This window comes from Coturnix japonica, chromosome 13 (assembly GCF_001577835.2).
Source record: "Coturnix japonica isolate 7356 chromosome 13, Coturnix japonica 2.1, whole genome shotgun sequence".
Taxonomy (NCBI): domain Eukaryota; kingdom Metazoa; phylum Chordata; class Aves; order Galliformes; family Phasianidae; genus Coturnix; species Coturnix japonica.
The window spans coordinates 12,447,893-12,464,008 of NC_029528.1; the positions used below are offsets into that span (position 1 = coordinate 12,447,893).

The window sequence follows — 16,116 nt, forward strand, 5'->3', positions numbered from 1 at the left end:
GAAGTGGCTGCGGGGCAGCGGGCACAGCCGGGAGGCGGGGGGGGTCCCCTGCTCTTTTGGGCCCTCGATGGGCGGCCGAGGTGATCCATCCCGGCGGGACCTTGATGAACAAAGCGGAACCGCGTTGGGTCCGATGGAGCCCGGGTGGTTCGGGGCAACTTTCCCCCGGTCCGGAGCTGCTGGGCTGGGCCATGCTAATGAAGGGGGGTGGCCTCGCCCCCGCCGCCTGCAGCGCGAGGATCCTATTAGCGGAGGAACCACGGGGGGAGGGAGAGGGGAGAGATGACGCGATGCAAATGAGGAGGGGGCGTGGATCCCAGGCACCGCCCCCCGCCCGCCGGGGCTGCGGGCTCGTGTTCGGCGGCGGGGACAGTCAAAGTGGCTCCCATAGGGAGAGACGGCGAGTCCGCCCGGCGCTGCGGGACAGGGAGGGGGCGCGGGCACCGGGAGCCCCGGGGTCTCCCTCGGTCCGTCCGTCCTTCCCGCTCCCTTCCCGGCGTGCGCCCGGCTCCGGCAACTCGCTTCCTGCTCGGCTGAAAGAGGGAGGAGAGAAGCGCTACGGCTGGGAGAGAAGAAAAGAAAGAGGGAGAAAAGAAAGAAAAGAGAGAAGGGAAAAAGAGAAAAAGGGGGGGGGGGATGAAACTTGCCTCTCTTGTCACTGGAAAATGACACTTGATGTAGCGGAGCCCGCCGCAGCTCCCGTTCGTCCTATTGTTTCTTAAACTGCCATCCGAGATTTCTTTTGCTTCTCTTTTTTTTTTTTTTTTCCTGCTACCATCCGAGGGGTGTCTTCATACAAAAGGGACTCCGAGTTTTTCTCCTCCGGCTCCTCGAGCGCTGCCGGCACCCGGCACCCCGCAACCCCTCCGAGCACCCAAACAAACCGCACACGCAGCGCCCAGCCGCGCTCCCACCGCCTCTGGATTTTGTTTGTTTGTTTGTTTGGTCGAATCTTTTTCTTTTGATTTTTTTTTCTTTTTGCCTGTGTTTGCTTTCTCTGCCTCGCTTTGAATCCGGCGAGAGGGAGAGAATCAAGAAAACACGCACATAAAAACCAACGACAACAACCAAAAGAACATTTAACTGCGATTTCATCACCGTTATATTATTATTATTATTATCATTATTATTTTTTCCTGCGTCAAGAAAGAAGATTTTGCGCTGTTGTTTCTGATTCATGTTTGGGATCCAGGAAAGCATCCAGCGGAGCGGGAGCAGCATGAAGGAGGAGCCCCTCGGAGCGGGGATGAACGCGGTGCGGACGTGGATGCAGGGAGCGGGCGTCCTGGACGCCAGCACGGCCGCGCAGAGGTAGGCAGCTCCGCACCGCCCCAAAGCCGCCCCGGAGCTCTGCTGCCAGCAGTGAGTTTCGCGTAGCTGTCGCCAGTTCAATATTGATCCCCCCCACCCCACCACCTCGTCCCGTAGGAAGGAGTTTTGATGGAAAAAATCATCGTAGGAACGAGAAAGGAAGCGGCGAGCTGTGCTAGGTGGGAATAGATCGGCTTTAAGTCTCGTGTTCGGGCGGAGGAAGGAGTTTTCAAAACTATGTTGGTGCTGCTTTAGCCTCTAAGATCTGCCATCGACTCTTCCCTCCTCCGATAAGCTGCGAGTCGGGCACGGATTCTCCAAAATACGTTTCTTTACTTCTCTTCCTTATCCCCGCCGGGATCAGCAGCTCCTCTCCTCCCGCCCCGATAAGCGGGGACTGTGCACAGCTTTCCGGAGGAGAAATTTAATTCGAAGCCTCCCTGTAAAAGCGCTGCCGCTTATCTTAGATTCCCCCAAAAAGAAATCCGTTCACCTGGGAGCTGGAGGTGGTGGGACTGCACCGGGCTCCTCTTTCTCTCTCCTTCCTCCTTCTCCCCATCCTCTTCACCGGAGAAAGAAACAATCAGCTGCCGGCTCCGCATCCCGAGCCCTGCAGCCGGCAGCGGCTCACGAGTTCCGTGTTGACATCTCCCGGTGTCTCCCACCTCTCCCTGCACCCCTCATCTTCCCCCCTCCTCCCTCCCTCCCCCCCCATTCGGAGCTCTCTAAGGAAGGGAAAGTTCTGCAGGGACAACCCTGAGATATTTCCCGTTGTCTCCCGGGCTGCCCTCGCTGTGTTTACCCGGCTTCTCCTCCGATGGGAGGAAGGGGCTCGTAGGACTGAAACTGAAAGATAAGGCTCAAGCGAGGCGCTCCGGTGACAGCTTCGAGCCGACTTTGAGAAGTGGCAGAGCATGGTGCTCCGCGGGGCAGCGCGCCGGCTGGGCTGAGCATTGCCTGCCATGCAGGGCCGGCTGCGGGAGGGCGCTGCCCTTGGAGGGGGCCGGTGGGTGCCGCTTCGGGGTCCTTGGGGGGGTTGCGGGGCACGGTGGGGTCGGGTCCCGGCTCTCTGCGGGGAGAGGCAGCGCCTTTATCCCGGCCTAAGGGAGAGAGACGCGGGGCGGCTCGGTGGGAGGATGCTCCGTGCCCGGGGAGACCGAGAGGGTCCCTCGTGGCCCCGGTGTGGGACAGGGACGGAGCCTGGAGGGCGGGAGGCCGCGCCGTCCGGGTTGCCGCTAACCAGCGTTTTTGTGGTCCCAGCGGAGTGGGTCTGGCCCGGGCTCACTTCGAGAAGCAGCCTCCTTCCAACCTGAGGAAGTCCAACTTTTTCCACTTCGTCCTGGCTCTGTATGACCGGCAGGGGCAGCCCGTGGAGATCGAGCGCACCGCCTTCGTGGGCTTCGTGGAGAAGGAGAAGGTGAGTATCAGCGCGGTGCCCCGTGGGGCCTGAACTCCGCTCTCGGGCCCTTTTCGCTCCGTTCCCCCGGAGCCGCGGCACCGGGAGCCCCCTCCGCTCTCAGGCACTTTGCCAGGGATGGGGGGGGCTCCTCTGCTCTCCCCCCTTTGCCTGGGGGCTGCGAGCCGCCTCGTCCGGCCGACTGATGGAGAAGCTCCAGACCTTACATGTATTTTTTTTTTCCCCTTTCTTTCCCTCCTCCCCGTATCTTTGAATTCAGGAAGCTAACAGCGAAAAGACCAACAACGGGATCCACTACCGCCTGCAGCTGCTCTACAGCAATGGTAAGGGCTGGGAGCCCCCAGTGTCAGCCCCACCGCCCCCTGCCGCCACCACCACCGGCTGCCCTCCGGCCGTTCCTCGGCTAGAAAAGCCCCCGGGGCCCGGGGAGCCGCTGCTCCCATCCCATCCCATCCCGTCCCATCCCATCCCCTCCGCGCATCCCCACGCTCCGTGTCCGGACGCGGCCCATTTGGGGCGGGCAGCTCCGGCCGTGAGAGCCCCGTCGGGTCCGAGCCCTCGGGCGAACCCTGGTACTTGGCCGCCGGCCCCGGCGCTCCTCACTGCTCTGCCTCTTTTCAGGGATCAGGACGGAACAGGATTTCTACGTTCGTCTCATCGACTCCATGACCAAGCAGGTGGGTGCTGCGGGCCGCGGAAAAGGGGTGTGTGTGTGTGTGTGTGTATTGCTGGGGGGTGGGGGGAGCGGCCGACGGGGCGCTGCGGGGCAGCGAAACCCAGCTCCGGTTCGCAGCGTGAGCGGCTCCCCCGGGAGGAGGAAGGGGACGAACGCGTTCCCCGCTCTGCACCCGGGGGAGCCGTAGGGCCGCGCTGCGGGGTCCGACCCCGGCGTCGGGGCTGCGAGGAGCCCCCGGGAGGCGGCCCGGAAAAATCCTGGCGACTTCCAGCCAGTCCGAGCCGGGGGCTATTGAGCCGCTTAATTGTAGGATTTAACCTCCCGCCCCCCCTCCAGCCCACCAAAAGCTGCGAGCGCAGCCGCCGGGCAGGCTCTGAAGCTTCTATTTGTCCTTTATTTATTTGCGTGGCCGCCGGGTCGTTGGTTTCGAGGAGGAGCGAGAGTAAATCGTGGCGAATTTGCATGGCGGATGGGAAGAGCCCCCCGAAATGCTGCGCGGAGAGCGGCGAGAGCCGTGCTCGGCTCCGGGGAGGGCTGTAAGGCAGCAGAGCTTGTAAATGGATTAACCCTAATTGTGGGCTTGCTCTTTAGCTTTTCAAACAGAGCTGTAACGTGCGTGCGTACCTGCAAAAAATAGTTCTCTGTGTGCAAAGTGGGTTTGTGTGAAGGGATCGTCTGAACAAATCGATCCCCTGTTGTAGAAATTGTTCCTCCGGTTTCTCTTCTGCTCCTGTCAGAAGCTTTTGGTCTCGCAATACATTTCTTCTAAATAGCGGGCACGTTTTTTTAACCCTTTTTTTCCTTTAGACGCCTTTTTTTTTCCTCCTCCCCCCCACCCCCTCCCCCTCGAATCTGCTTTACTTGTAAAAGTATTACTTAACATTTATTCATTTTAGAAAAGAAATCCATTCTGCTTCTTGTTGGTTTTTTTTGTTTTTTTTTTCTTGCATTGGTAGGAAAAGTCAGTCCCTGTGCTCAAACCCAGTTGTCTTTAAGGGGAAAAAAAAAACCTCTTGGCTTCTGCTTGGGTTTCTTTTTCTACAGCAAAACATAAAGCTCCAAGGGCTGAGTTTGTTTTAGAAAACTCTCTTTGATGGTCCCAAAACATCTTTTCCTGCTATTGAAGGGCGCCTTTCAATAGAGAGAGGAAAAAAAAAAAAAGAGAACTTAGAAGAATTCTACTCGACAATCCCCCCGTGCATCTGAACTCTGTTAAACCACACACTTCCAACCAGAGCCCTGTAGGAATTAAAACAACAGCAACATACCCTTATTCATAACAAACCTTGGGAAGCGTTTGCTGCCGTTCCTTCATTTTCGGGTGCAAATGGGTTAGTTTGTGTCATAAGTAACAAAATCTTCCCAATATGTGAACTCTTCTTAGTCCTTTCAGAACCGAAATGTTTCTGTGCGGAGCGTAGGAGAGCGCCCATCAATAAATATTATCTTTAAATAGCTTTCCTATCGGTACGGAAACGTGAAAGCCTCTGTTCATAATCCTGTTGAAAACAGATCCCTGAACTCATGTAGAGCAATGGATTCAAAATAGTTTTCTTAACAAAGGCATCTTGCATATGAAGAGTTCATCCTAAGGCACTGTTTGACCTCTTGGTCTCTCATTATTATCGAGTCATCAGAGGGTCTTGGAAAGAAAAGGGAAAAGAAACCCCGAGATACAGTTTATTTGTAAAACATACCATGTAACTTTGAAACACACTGACATGGGAAAAAAAATATCTTTCTGATTTCAGGAAGCTGTACAGAAACAAAGTTAGGAGAAATGGCAGATTGGGGGGAAAATGCAGTTGGGAGTTGGGAAGCGAAGGTTTGAGAACAAAAGCGCCAAACTTGGATAAGAAAGCAGAGAGAGAAGGAATGTTTTAAACAACCATGTTTGCTTGGATATGAGTTTCATTAAGTCCTCTAGGTGTGATTGTAGTTGCTTACGAGAAACAAGGCATTGGTGTGTCAAAGCTGTGGCAGTGCTCATATGGTTTCAGGGGCCAAGGTCTAAAATCCCCCCCCCCCCACTTCTTTTATTTCTTTCTTTCTTTTTTCTTTTTTTTTCCCCCTTCTTTTTCCTTTTGTTCCCCCTTTTTTTTCTTTCTTTTTTCTTTTTTCTTTTCCTTTCTTTCTTCCTTTTTTCCTTCCTTCTTTCCTTCCTTTCTTCCTTCCTTCCTAAGTGAAGTCATGTCAGAGTTGTGATTGCTTCAGTTGCTGAATGCTTATTAGGCAGTGAAGTACAACACATGACAGAGCTCACCCAAATGTTGAATGTATCATTTATATTTTACGACAGTGAATTATATAGAAGATTCTCAAGTAACTTTCAAATCATCAAACTGTAATTAAATATTGCAAAGACTGTCTGAAAATTCTTTAATTTTTAATGAAAGTTAAATATATATTGTCAGCCTACTTGAAGGTGTAGTATTTTAATGCATGACGCTCAGAACAAATTGGATAATGAAATGATTACTTTTAAATGAAACTGTTGCAGGAGCATTCACGTTTCTGCTGGCACGGAGCTTCCCCTGCTCACACACACACATTCACACACTCAATAATTGTGAATTCCCAGACTGAAATTACAGCGACTCTGAGGTTTCTGGTGGCAAATTAAAAACCCCACAGAAGCAAAGCTTGAATGAGTTTGGTTCTCCAGGTTGTACGAGGAGGGATTTTTATATTGAAAGGATATATATTTTAAGGTATGGCCAAATCAGATTTAAATCTATTCTCTTTGTCTCACGATTTATGAATTGCCAGGTTTTAGGCAGAAGTGGGTTATTAAGTTAGATAAGATAAAATAAAATCCATTCTGTAAATCAGACCTGGATTTCTCTACATCAGGTCACTACTCCTACATTAAACCTAAATGTCCCACTAGCAACATACACCACAAAGCCAGGCAGGGCTGCACTGGTAGCTGTGTGTAACTGTAGGTATTCCTGCTCCTATAGAATCGATCAGGGCTAGTGAGGCTTTGTCAGTGTTTGTACGGTCCAGCTAAGGGCCAAGCCCAGGAGCTGTGCTGTGGGGTGGCAGGGGCTGTCTGTGTGCGCGGTGTTTGGTGTCTGTGGGCGGCGATGCACTGTGGGAGCAGTGCTGGGTGCTGGTGGTGCGGCCAAAGGAAGCACAGATGTTACCGACTCCATCCCAGGGCAGACGCAGGGTGCAGGTCTCAGCTGTGTGCGCTCCCTCCAAGCATGAGCTCTTGTGGTGGTCCTTAAGGGGACTTTGGAATGGGAAGCTCAGGCCGGGCTCAGAATGTGCTGAATATTGTGCTGCATGTGGCCTTTGGTGGTGGCTCCTGAGGAGCGCAGAGTGGGATGGTGGTGGTCTCGCTGCGGCCCTAAAGCGCATCCCCGTCACGTTAAAACTGTAAACGCTGTGCACAAATCGTTAACGTTGTGGGGAAGTTCTTTTCAGTGTCAATGCTGTCTTAATTACATTTTCTTTCATGTTATCTTGGCACCTCATTTTATGTTGGGATCACATTCCTAATGCACTCAAAACCCCATAGGATCCCAAACTTTATAGCTGTCGCTTTGCGTAGAGCAGCAGCTCGCGGTGCGGTCGGTCTGGCACTACGATGCTGTGTTTTGAAATTGCCTGCAAAATGTGAAATATGTCTGCTGAAATAAAGCCTGAGTTTTTAGGCAAGTCTGGGGATTTTAATGTATTTGGAGAGGAGAGGCTTTGTCAGCCGCGTTTTCATAAAGTTGAGATATTTCACGATGAGGGAAGATGGAGGAAATAAATCTGGAATACTTCTTACCCAAGCATTTTTCCTTCAGCCGTTCTCATTCATGAGATATATCGGAGGGTACTAACAGCTCAGGCATCTCAGAGAGCATAAGTTTTGCGAGATAGCTGTTGTCTGTTAGAGGGTGGAAAACCCTTCCTTCTGACCTGAGCTCTGGTTGTGCTTTGCCCTTTCTCAGAGCTGTAACTCCGGATGTGAGCGGGTTCTGTGTTGATGCCTGCGATGCACTCCGCTGTGCGCTGAGGGTTGAGGAGCTGTGCTCTGCACACAGCACACGGCACGGCCCTTCGCTGGCAGCGATGTGCATGGGAAAAAAAATGTTATCAATAAGTTCGGAGGAGCCTCCTCAGACTCGGAGAGATTTCACACAAACATAAAACAAAACCTAACCCCTGTGATGGGGAAAGTTTACACTGCGCCAGATTTTAGCAGCTTTCTTGTTCCTTTGGTGAGATGTCAGAAGTGCAGGTGATTTTAATTTTCTTGTACAACGAGGAGCGGAGAAGTTTGGAATTTGCATGCATGATCAGGACCTGTGTTTGGGAAAATGTAAACTCATCACAGTGGAAAATGTGTTGTTTGGAGTCTGAGGGTGAAAACAAAGCTGAGGATTTTGGAGAGACTGCCTGAGCCAGATGGCCTGGTGCATTCCCAGTCTGGCAGCCCAACTGCTCCCTCCTGTATAATATACAGCCATTTGTTCTGGGATATTTACGCTAGAGCTGTTTCCATGTGAATGTTTGAAAACCATTAAAAATGAACATATTAGGAGAGATAAATTTATTTAATTTGTGCGGATACGTCAATAAGCGGGCTGCGTATCATAGGCGGGGGGATAAAATAATGAGATGCCACTGAATTGTGCACTGAGACACAGCGAGAGCTGAACGTCCTCTCCTGGGGACCCAGCGCTGCGCTGCTGTCTGTGGCGGGTGAGCAGAAATCCTGCCTGGGTGAGGAGGGAGCACTCGGGTAATTAGGGGTTAAGCACTGGGAGCCAAATAGATGTAATGTGCTGAATTCACAGCGCTTTCCGCGTGGCCATATAGCGGATAGGAGCTAATCTGTGCTGCCCCATCTGAAGTCAATTGCAGAACTCCTATTGAATTCGGTGGGGCCGGGATTTTATTTTCTCTCTGTGTGTATGTGTGTATACGTCACTGCGGATCGTTTGGGTTCTGTTTTTTTTGAAAAGAGCCTCGTTCTAATGAGCTTTCTCCTTTATTTCAATAAAAGATAGAATTTGCTTTGAGTAACAGAGGAGGGATTTGAAAGCGAGCGGGTTTAGACGCACGCTGCTGATTTCTCTCATTCTCTGGCTCTTAAAAATCAGGGCTGTGGCACCACTGAGGGGTATCATGGCCATGATCTCAGTCCTTCAGGACTTTCTCACCCTGCTCAGAGCAGCACTGCCCGCCTGGCGCTGCGGGGCTGTTCAGCCCTCAGCTGTACCAGCGTCGGTCTGGAAGAGCTGGGGACAAAATCCGCGTGGATCTTTTTCCACTTTCTCCGTCAACTCTTTTACTGCTTTGTTCTGCCATCTTTTCCTTGCGAAAAAGTGGCCTAAATCAGGACGGTAGCCTTGGTTTTTTATTGCTCCCCTCCCTTTTACTTTATCTTTTTTTTTTTTTTTTTTTTCTAATGAACTCTCACTGAAAAGTTTTCCGGATTGCTGGATGCACTTGTAGGCTTGGAATGAGCGGGATGTGCTCAGTGCACTCATTTCTATGTGCTGGCAAGTGGTGTACTGCATTTGATTTAACATTTTATGCGGCTTTATGTAAATAGAAGAAAGGGAGCTTCATAGTTTGACACCAGTTTTTTAGGGCCTGATTTTGAGATAGGTTTGTGCGTGAGCCGTTGTTACTCATCGGGACTTCTGACAGAAAGGGCACTTCCATGAGAAACGGTTTACAAACATAAGTTGAATTTTGTGGGGTAATATTTAAGGTCTTTGAGGGGAGAAGACCTGTTTTGAAAGATGAGATGCGCTGAAGTCAAAGCTACGGGAGCAAATAAAAAAGAAAAACAACGTCTATAATTTTCATTTCCTTTGCTAATGTTTTGTTGTGCCACTGCGATGTGTATTTGCAGGCTTATTTTTAGCCCTGCTGTGGTCTAAGTTTATCCGCTGTAACTTTCACTTTATCTCTCATTAATGTGATCCCTATATGACAAAACCGTGGCGGTGTTTGGGCGATGTGGGCTCCTAAGTGTCACTCTGTGCCGAAGCCCCAACATTATTTAACAGAAACGTTCGGATAGTTTTGTGAAAAGAGTATTTTTTCCAATCTTAAATATTTTCACCACGGTAACACTGCATACCCTTCCTGTAAATATACTTCTGGTCGCTATAAAGATGTGAAACTTCATCAGTTCCTCTTTCCTTTTTGCAACTAATTGTAGAATTGGTGTTTTAGATCAGTGCTGTCTGAAAGATGGTAGAGGATCTATAATGCTCCCAGGTGGCGGCTGTTCATGGAGGCGAACAGTTGGTGCTTTGCACACTCATTTGCACAAACAAACTGGGAAATAGGAATAGGAGTTGGGGGTGAGAAATGAGCTCGGCAGTTCCTTTTGCTTCCTCAAATTTCCTAGAAATTCCTGGAGGAATAGGATATACGGAAGGACCCACACTTAATGGTGAGAAACCACAGTGTGCATGGGTGCAATATTAGTAGTCAAATGCAAACAAAGTGGAAAGCAAATCCTTAACGCAGACCAAGGCAGAAGAATGTCATGCACGAAAAGAAGGGATCACTGATGTTAAACACAACAGACAAGGTGATTATGTACCACAGTGTTGACTCTGCCCGTTCATTATTGCTATTTAGTTGAGTTATTTAAGCGGGTACCTGGAGGTTAAGTAAGCATAGCAGCAGGAAGAGAAGAGGAAAGGAGAGAGGAGGGGAAAAAAGAAAGTAGGATTTGTGTTCTGCTCGGTCATTCCTAGTGCTCCCTTCACTTCGGTGGCAGTAGACTGGGTAATTTTGTTTTAGTGTTTGAAAGCCAAAGAAGCATGGGTCGAGGTCTGCAGTCCGCTCTTGGGTGCCGTGTTGTGCTGTGCCATGGTGAATGGGAATCCAGAGCAGAATATTCTTGGATTATTTGTTGATTAAGTCCAACAAGGGTGCTGAGCTTCCTCTCTCCTAGTTGAGTGGATCTCGATGCTGGCTTTCCTGGAGTCTTTGTGATGTCCCTACTGACCCCATCAGCTGTGGTCCTTTGCTTCCCCAGTTTGGGCTAGAAGCTTCATCCCATCTTACGATTTAATGCACAGAAATGAGGAATTTCTGAAATAGTCACACATCTCGATGTCTGTTGGTGCAGACACCTTCCCTGCAGTAGCTCTCGGGTATGGATGGGAGAGCACCTCCTGCTGTGACCCAGCCTGGCCCTTGCTGGTGGCAGTGCTGTGAGGGCTTGGTGTGTCCCTGACACCCACTGCTGTGTCCCGTTTGTGGGAGTGCTGGGTTCACAGCGTGTCTTTCTGCTGGGACATAGGGCAGGGGAGTTGAGCTCTTGGGTTTTGAGGGAATGATAGTAGCTAAACTGAAGTGAAACAGTTATAACTAGTGAATGTAAGAGGGATGTTCCTAATGTTATTTGTGGAAATACTAAAGAATTTTATAATGCATGAAATTCATACTGTGTTTTACTATTAAGATGGTGTTAAAAATCAGCTCATGCTTCTGCAGATTTGCATGTCCCAAGAGCCATGCCTCTACTGTAGGTGCAGCACCTCTTACCTTTAGCAGATTATATTTGCTAGGACTGCAGAAGCAGCACATGGTCCCACTTCGTCATATATCAAGACACTTTATTTTTTCTCATTAGTATTTTCCACACTTCCATGTTAAAATTGTCCCACTCTGCAAAATGTATTTCCTCCGCGTGATACAATTAGAAAAATATCCGTTTAGTTACTAATTTGCTGTTAGCTTTACAGACACCCATATCAGTTGTAATTTTATCTGCAGGGTTTGTTTCCCAGTTTCCTCCTCCTGCACCGGCATCTGGGAGGCTGTTGTGGTCCCACTGCAGCACGGTGCAGAGCTGCTGCTGCCTGCAGCCTCGTTCCCCCCCCCCCCCAGGCTCTGCCACAGATCCCAGCTTCAGGCTGTGGCAGCCCGAAAGAGTTAGGAACCTCTCAAAATTTGCCACTGTAAAGGCAGTTTCTTTTCTGTCTTGCTTTGCTGCTGGGGACAGCCCAGGGTAGGTGCCCAGCTGTCCGCATTTTGTGGGGTGAGCCAGCAGAGAGAAACCAGGGCTGTGTGGGTGGGCAGAAAGCAAAACTCCATCCCAATCCAATGGGAGCTCTCTGGTGTGAGCAGTAACCCGGGATGTGTGTAAGGCCGATCTCTCACCGTTGCTCTGTGTGCTGCTGCTGGGAGGGCTGCAGAAATCAGCCCTTCTTGCTGGGTGCATATGCTGTCCTTCCACAGCTTCGACTCGAAGGATTCTCCCCGTGCTGTCTCAGAGTCAGTTTCCCAGGCTGGTTATCCATCCCTATTTGTTTTGGTGCCCTCTCACAGGGCCTGCCTCTCGCTTATTTATATCCTTGTAACTCTGAAGCTCCTCGGCATCTTGAGGCACAGGATCAGGCCTGAGCACTTCCAGGAGCTACCAGCAAAATGCCCGGGTTGCGCAGTGTGCAGCTTTTGGAATTAAAAATGCATGAGCTCTTGCTCTGTCTCTCTTTCTCTCTCTCTCTTTTTTTCTTTCTTGCTTTCTATTTTTTTTTTTTTTTTAATGAATAGAGCCCAAAGTATGCCAAGCCTTGCTGTTTTTTATTTTTTTACTTCCCTTCCTTTCTTTTAATGCTATTAGGTTTATATTTTATTCGGAATTGAAAAGAAAATTGTGGTTGTCTTGACTACTAAAAAAAAACCCATCCTACACACAGCTTGAGGGATGTGCAGAAGAGAGGAGGGAATTTAGCAGTTCCCAGCTCGGTTGTTCCCAAACACAGACCTCGGGCAGGTTTGGCCGCTGCTGGCCCTGTGCACTCGGCAGCCACAAAGCTGTTTTTTCTTTTCTCCCAACAAAATGTGACTAAAAATGTGTTTTCTTTCTAGGCGATAGTATATGAAGGCCAAGACAAGAACCCCGAAATGTGCCGAGTTCTGCTCACGCATGAAATAATGTGCAGGTAAGAGATACCCTGCTTCCCCCTAATTAGTGATGAAAAGATGAATCTGTCTCTCAAAATCTAGGTTGAACCTGTGGCTATTTTAGGACTCAAATTTATCTTTCTTGCATTAAACAATCCCAAAATAACACGGTCCAGTGTGTGTAATTAGCAGCAAGGTCTCCATCGCCACAGCAGTTTTCAATTGATAAAGTTTTCTTTAGCCGTGCTATGGGGTTGCATTTAGGCCTCGTGGCCTACAAAAGCGAGCTCACAAAAATTAATAGTTAATTATAGAACTGTAGTCTTTCTCTGCCCCCAATTCCCAAGCAAATGATGAAGTTTGCTCTCCCACCAAGATGACAAAACAGTTGTTCTGGTGTTTCTGGCCTAACAGGCAGCCAGGGCCTTTCCTGCCTGCCTGGGCCTAGCAGGTCGTGCTCCGCCACCCCACAGGCCGCTGTTTGTTGATGTCCTCCATACACACAGATCTGGCTCTCCCCATGCCCTGCTCCCCCAGAGGTGCCTGCCTGGGGCTGGCACTTAAATCTGAGACAGTGAGATGAATTCTTCTTCAGCCCCTTTCTTTCTGCTGGCAGCGGTAGGTAAAGCCTGCTCTGTTCCCTCACAGCATCTTCTCCCATAGCCCTCCGGCACCCAGGAGAGCTTGACCTTGCAGTCTCATTAAAGTTAGTGGGTGTTTTTGCGTGTCTGAAAAACTCATTTGTTACATGTTATTCGATGGCAGAAAATAATTCCCTGGTGGAAGATGAGCCGTTCTTGCATAAGCTCATTGTTACAATCAGTTGTTTAAAGACTGTAAAAATGCCATTGCATGCATTGTAACTTTTACAAAACACATTTACTAAAAAGGAGTAACTTGAGGGGAAAAGCTGGTACCCACTTCTAAGAGAAAAAACTTGGATGAGGGTTTCCTGGTGGGGGAGAGTCTTAGACAAAGTATTCAGATGGAAACTTCTCTGCTGGTTGATGTTTTTTCCCTTTATTCTTTGGAATCTGCGTGTTTTGTGCTTCCCAACGGCTGCTGTCTGATAAAACCCAGCTTGAGGGCAGAGCTCAGTGATGCCACTCTCCTTGCATTGCCAGCTCGGGTGGAACCCCACACAGCTTGCAGGATTTGGGGGACTTTAATTTCCATATCCTATTTTTCTAGGCTACTTTGTTCAGCAGGTTTGGCTTTGGGAAACCAGAGATAACCCTTTCCAGCCTCAGCTCTCTCTGAGAGGTCACAAGCTGCTGATGCTGGAACATGTGGAATGGCTTTGTTTGAGGGCTCCTGACCAGTCCTCCCTTTCCCAATGGAAAGCCCAGCCGCACTGACAACCTGTAATTCCACTAAAACTCACTGGCCCAATTAGCTCCACTTTCACACTAGATACCTAGCTAGGAACAATTTGTGGAAATATTAAAGGAGGCCCCTGACCTGATAAGACTGAAATGCATGCTTTGCTTTTCTTGTGGAAGCAGCCCAGCGGAACAGTAAGTAAAATTAAGCACATGCTGAAGTGCCTGCAGTGTCAGGGCCTGAATGTGCTGGTAGCCTCACGTAGTGTGCCCTGTTGGTTCTTAGACTGCGAGGTTTGGAGGTGGAAATAATGTGGGTATCTAGGTGAGCATCCAGACTTCAGGGGGGGCTGAGCACACACACTCAGCCTGCAGCATCTCTCTCTGCAGCCAGCCCTTGTTCCAGATCCATGCCATGCAATGCCCCCAGTCAGCTCTGGGACATTCACTGAACCCACGTATAACCCTAAAAATTCCCTCTCGAATCCATTAATTTTCTTATAAATACTTCAGAAACACAAAGATTAATAAGTAATCTGAAAACTTCAGATAGAGGGCTGAGTTTTAACCAGATCTGTGTTAAAGATGAACAGCCTTGTCAATATCATTTGACCGAGGTAAAATTATTTCCATTCTGTGGATATGTAAAGCTGTGCTATGCCATTTGAAGCAGCTTTTCTCTTTATTTAAGCACTTTGTACTTTTTTCAGTTGTAAAATTTGCTCTATCAGGAGACCTGTTCCTCTCAGATTTGTTTGCTGCCAGCCCTGGCTTTGTGTTCCTAAACATAAGTTGTCGGGGCAGCAAAAATATCCGACTGTGGTGTGGGCATGGTGTGACTGCTGGGGTGGGGGAGATGCATTCAAATATCTTACAGCTCATATTAGATATTCCCCATTTCCTCTTCTGCCTATACGTTTGTAAGAGGGTGCTGTTTGTTTACCAGGCCGCTTGACCCTATTGCACAAATCTGTCATCTATTGTGCTGCTAACACTCTTTTAAATTGCAAATCTGATGCTCTTTAGGGGTCTAGAAAGGGGGGGAGAAAAATCTCTCTCCACACCATTCTGTTTCTCTTGATTTCTTGCCTGTTGTAAGTGGAAGTTGGGATGTGCTGAATTTGCACCAGGGGTGCAAATACAGCCTCAATTATAAGCATAAAATTAGAGTCTGTTCCCCATTAATCAGTCCAGCTAATTGCTATGCACTACCATTAGCCATATGGTGTGAAAGACAGCTTGCTCTCCCTAAGATGAAATTTCTTCATTTCAGACATGAAATAGTGAGGGCTCTGTATTTTAAAATAGCTTGTTTTAGATGTTTAATTTCTAAACAACTTTCAGCAGTGCTTTCTATCAAGGCTAACTGCACAATAAAACTTTGCATTTATGTGACAAAGCTGGGTATTTATAGGATACTCCAACTACGGAGAAGACAAAGAATTCAAATGTACAGGAGTCCTGGCTGCGGTAGGGATGCGGATCTGAGGTTGGCTTCAGGTGTTTGTTTGTTGATTTCGAAGAGGTTCATTGTGTTTTGTCAAATATCAAATCCATGCTGACGGTGAAAATGTTAATAGCTGGGGAGAATTCACAGCCTCGGTGGAATTTATTGGCATTGTAGGCAGCGTGGGGAGGGACATCTATAGTTAATATTGCCTCAACAATTTCCATTATGAAACCTTCAGTGGCTTACAGCTTTGCCAGACTTAAACTGTTCTGGCTGAAATGTCCTTTGCAGGGTGTCAGCCCGAGGCTGACTTTCTTTGGAAAGTTTCAGCTCAAATGGTTCAGCGATTTCTGAGAATGAGGTTGGAGTAAAATATGGTTTTTGTCTTTGCGACATAAAGCCTTACAGCTGTTTTGTCGAGGAGACCTTGCACCTTTATGCCTGGCTGGGGCAGGAGCTGCAGCCCACCTCACCAGGAGCTGCTGTGGTCTGTCCCATGTGGGCTCACTAACAACTTGTTAAAGCCTGGCAATAAGTGATCAGAAAGTCGCGTTTGTGCTGGCCATGTGCCATAGCCCCGTAATTTCTCATTGTTCATTGTCCCCGCAGAAAGCTGGAGTGCGTGGATACACAAAGCAGGGCTCCTCTGGCCTGTGATGCTTCTGGCTGCTGTGCTGGGTTTGAGAGAGGGAGGGTTTTGGGGTGCAGGATAGTGGGGTGAGGCCATGGATGTGCCAGTGGTGGGGATAGAGATGCTCCAGTATGAAGAAGGGTGAGGACAAAGGCAGTGACAAAAGCAGGGAGCAGTGGAGGTCTGCAAAGAGGCATGATGGGGATGGTGAGGAAGGTGGAGGAAAGAATGGGGAAAACCCATCGTGGTACAGCATGGCAAGGGCCTGTGTTGCTATTGAGGGCTATTTGCTTTAAAAACGAACCAAGCAATCTCCAAGCCAAGTCATTTTTTTGCAGAGTTTCACACCCCCTACCCCCACCCCCCCCTTATTTTTATTTTTCCCTCTCTCAAACTGCTTTAAATCAGACACAATCTCATCCCTAA

General features: G+C 49.0%; 1 protein-coding gene across 9 annotated transcripts in view; it reads left to right on the plus strand.

The window, feature by feature from the left end:
• The first annotated feature begins 236 nt into the window (after positions 1-236).
• The window catches only part of EBF1 (EBF transcription factor 1), a 249,148-nt gene continuing 233,268 nt past the window's right edge, over positions 237-16,116 (plus strand). For 2 of the 9 annotated variants that reach the window (XM_015876219.2, XM_015876220.2), the window contains exons 1-5: positions 248-1,311; positions 2,572-2,728; positions 2,988-3,051; positions 3,350-3,405; positions 12,252-12,325. In XM_015876219.2, coding sequence (XP_015731705.1) covers positions 1,178-1,311; positions 2,572-2,728; positions 2,988-3,051; positions 3,350-3,405; positions 12,252-12,325 — 485 coding nt within the window. In that variant the 5' untranslated portion in view covers positions 248-1,177. Of the gene's footprint in view, positions 1,312-2,053; positions 2,318-2,571; positions 2,729-2,987; positions 3,052-3,349; positions 3,406-12,251; positions 12,326-16,116 lie in introns of those variants that run through there. The other 7 variants (XM_015876221.2, XM_015876222.2, XM_032447354.1 and 4 more) reach the window with 7 other exon arrangements.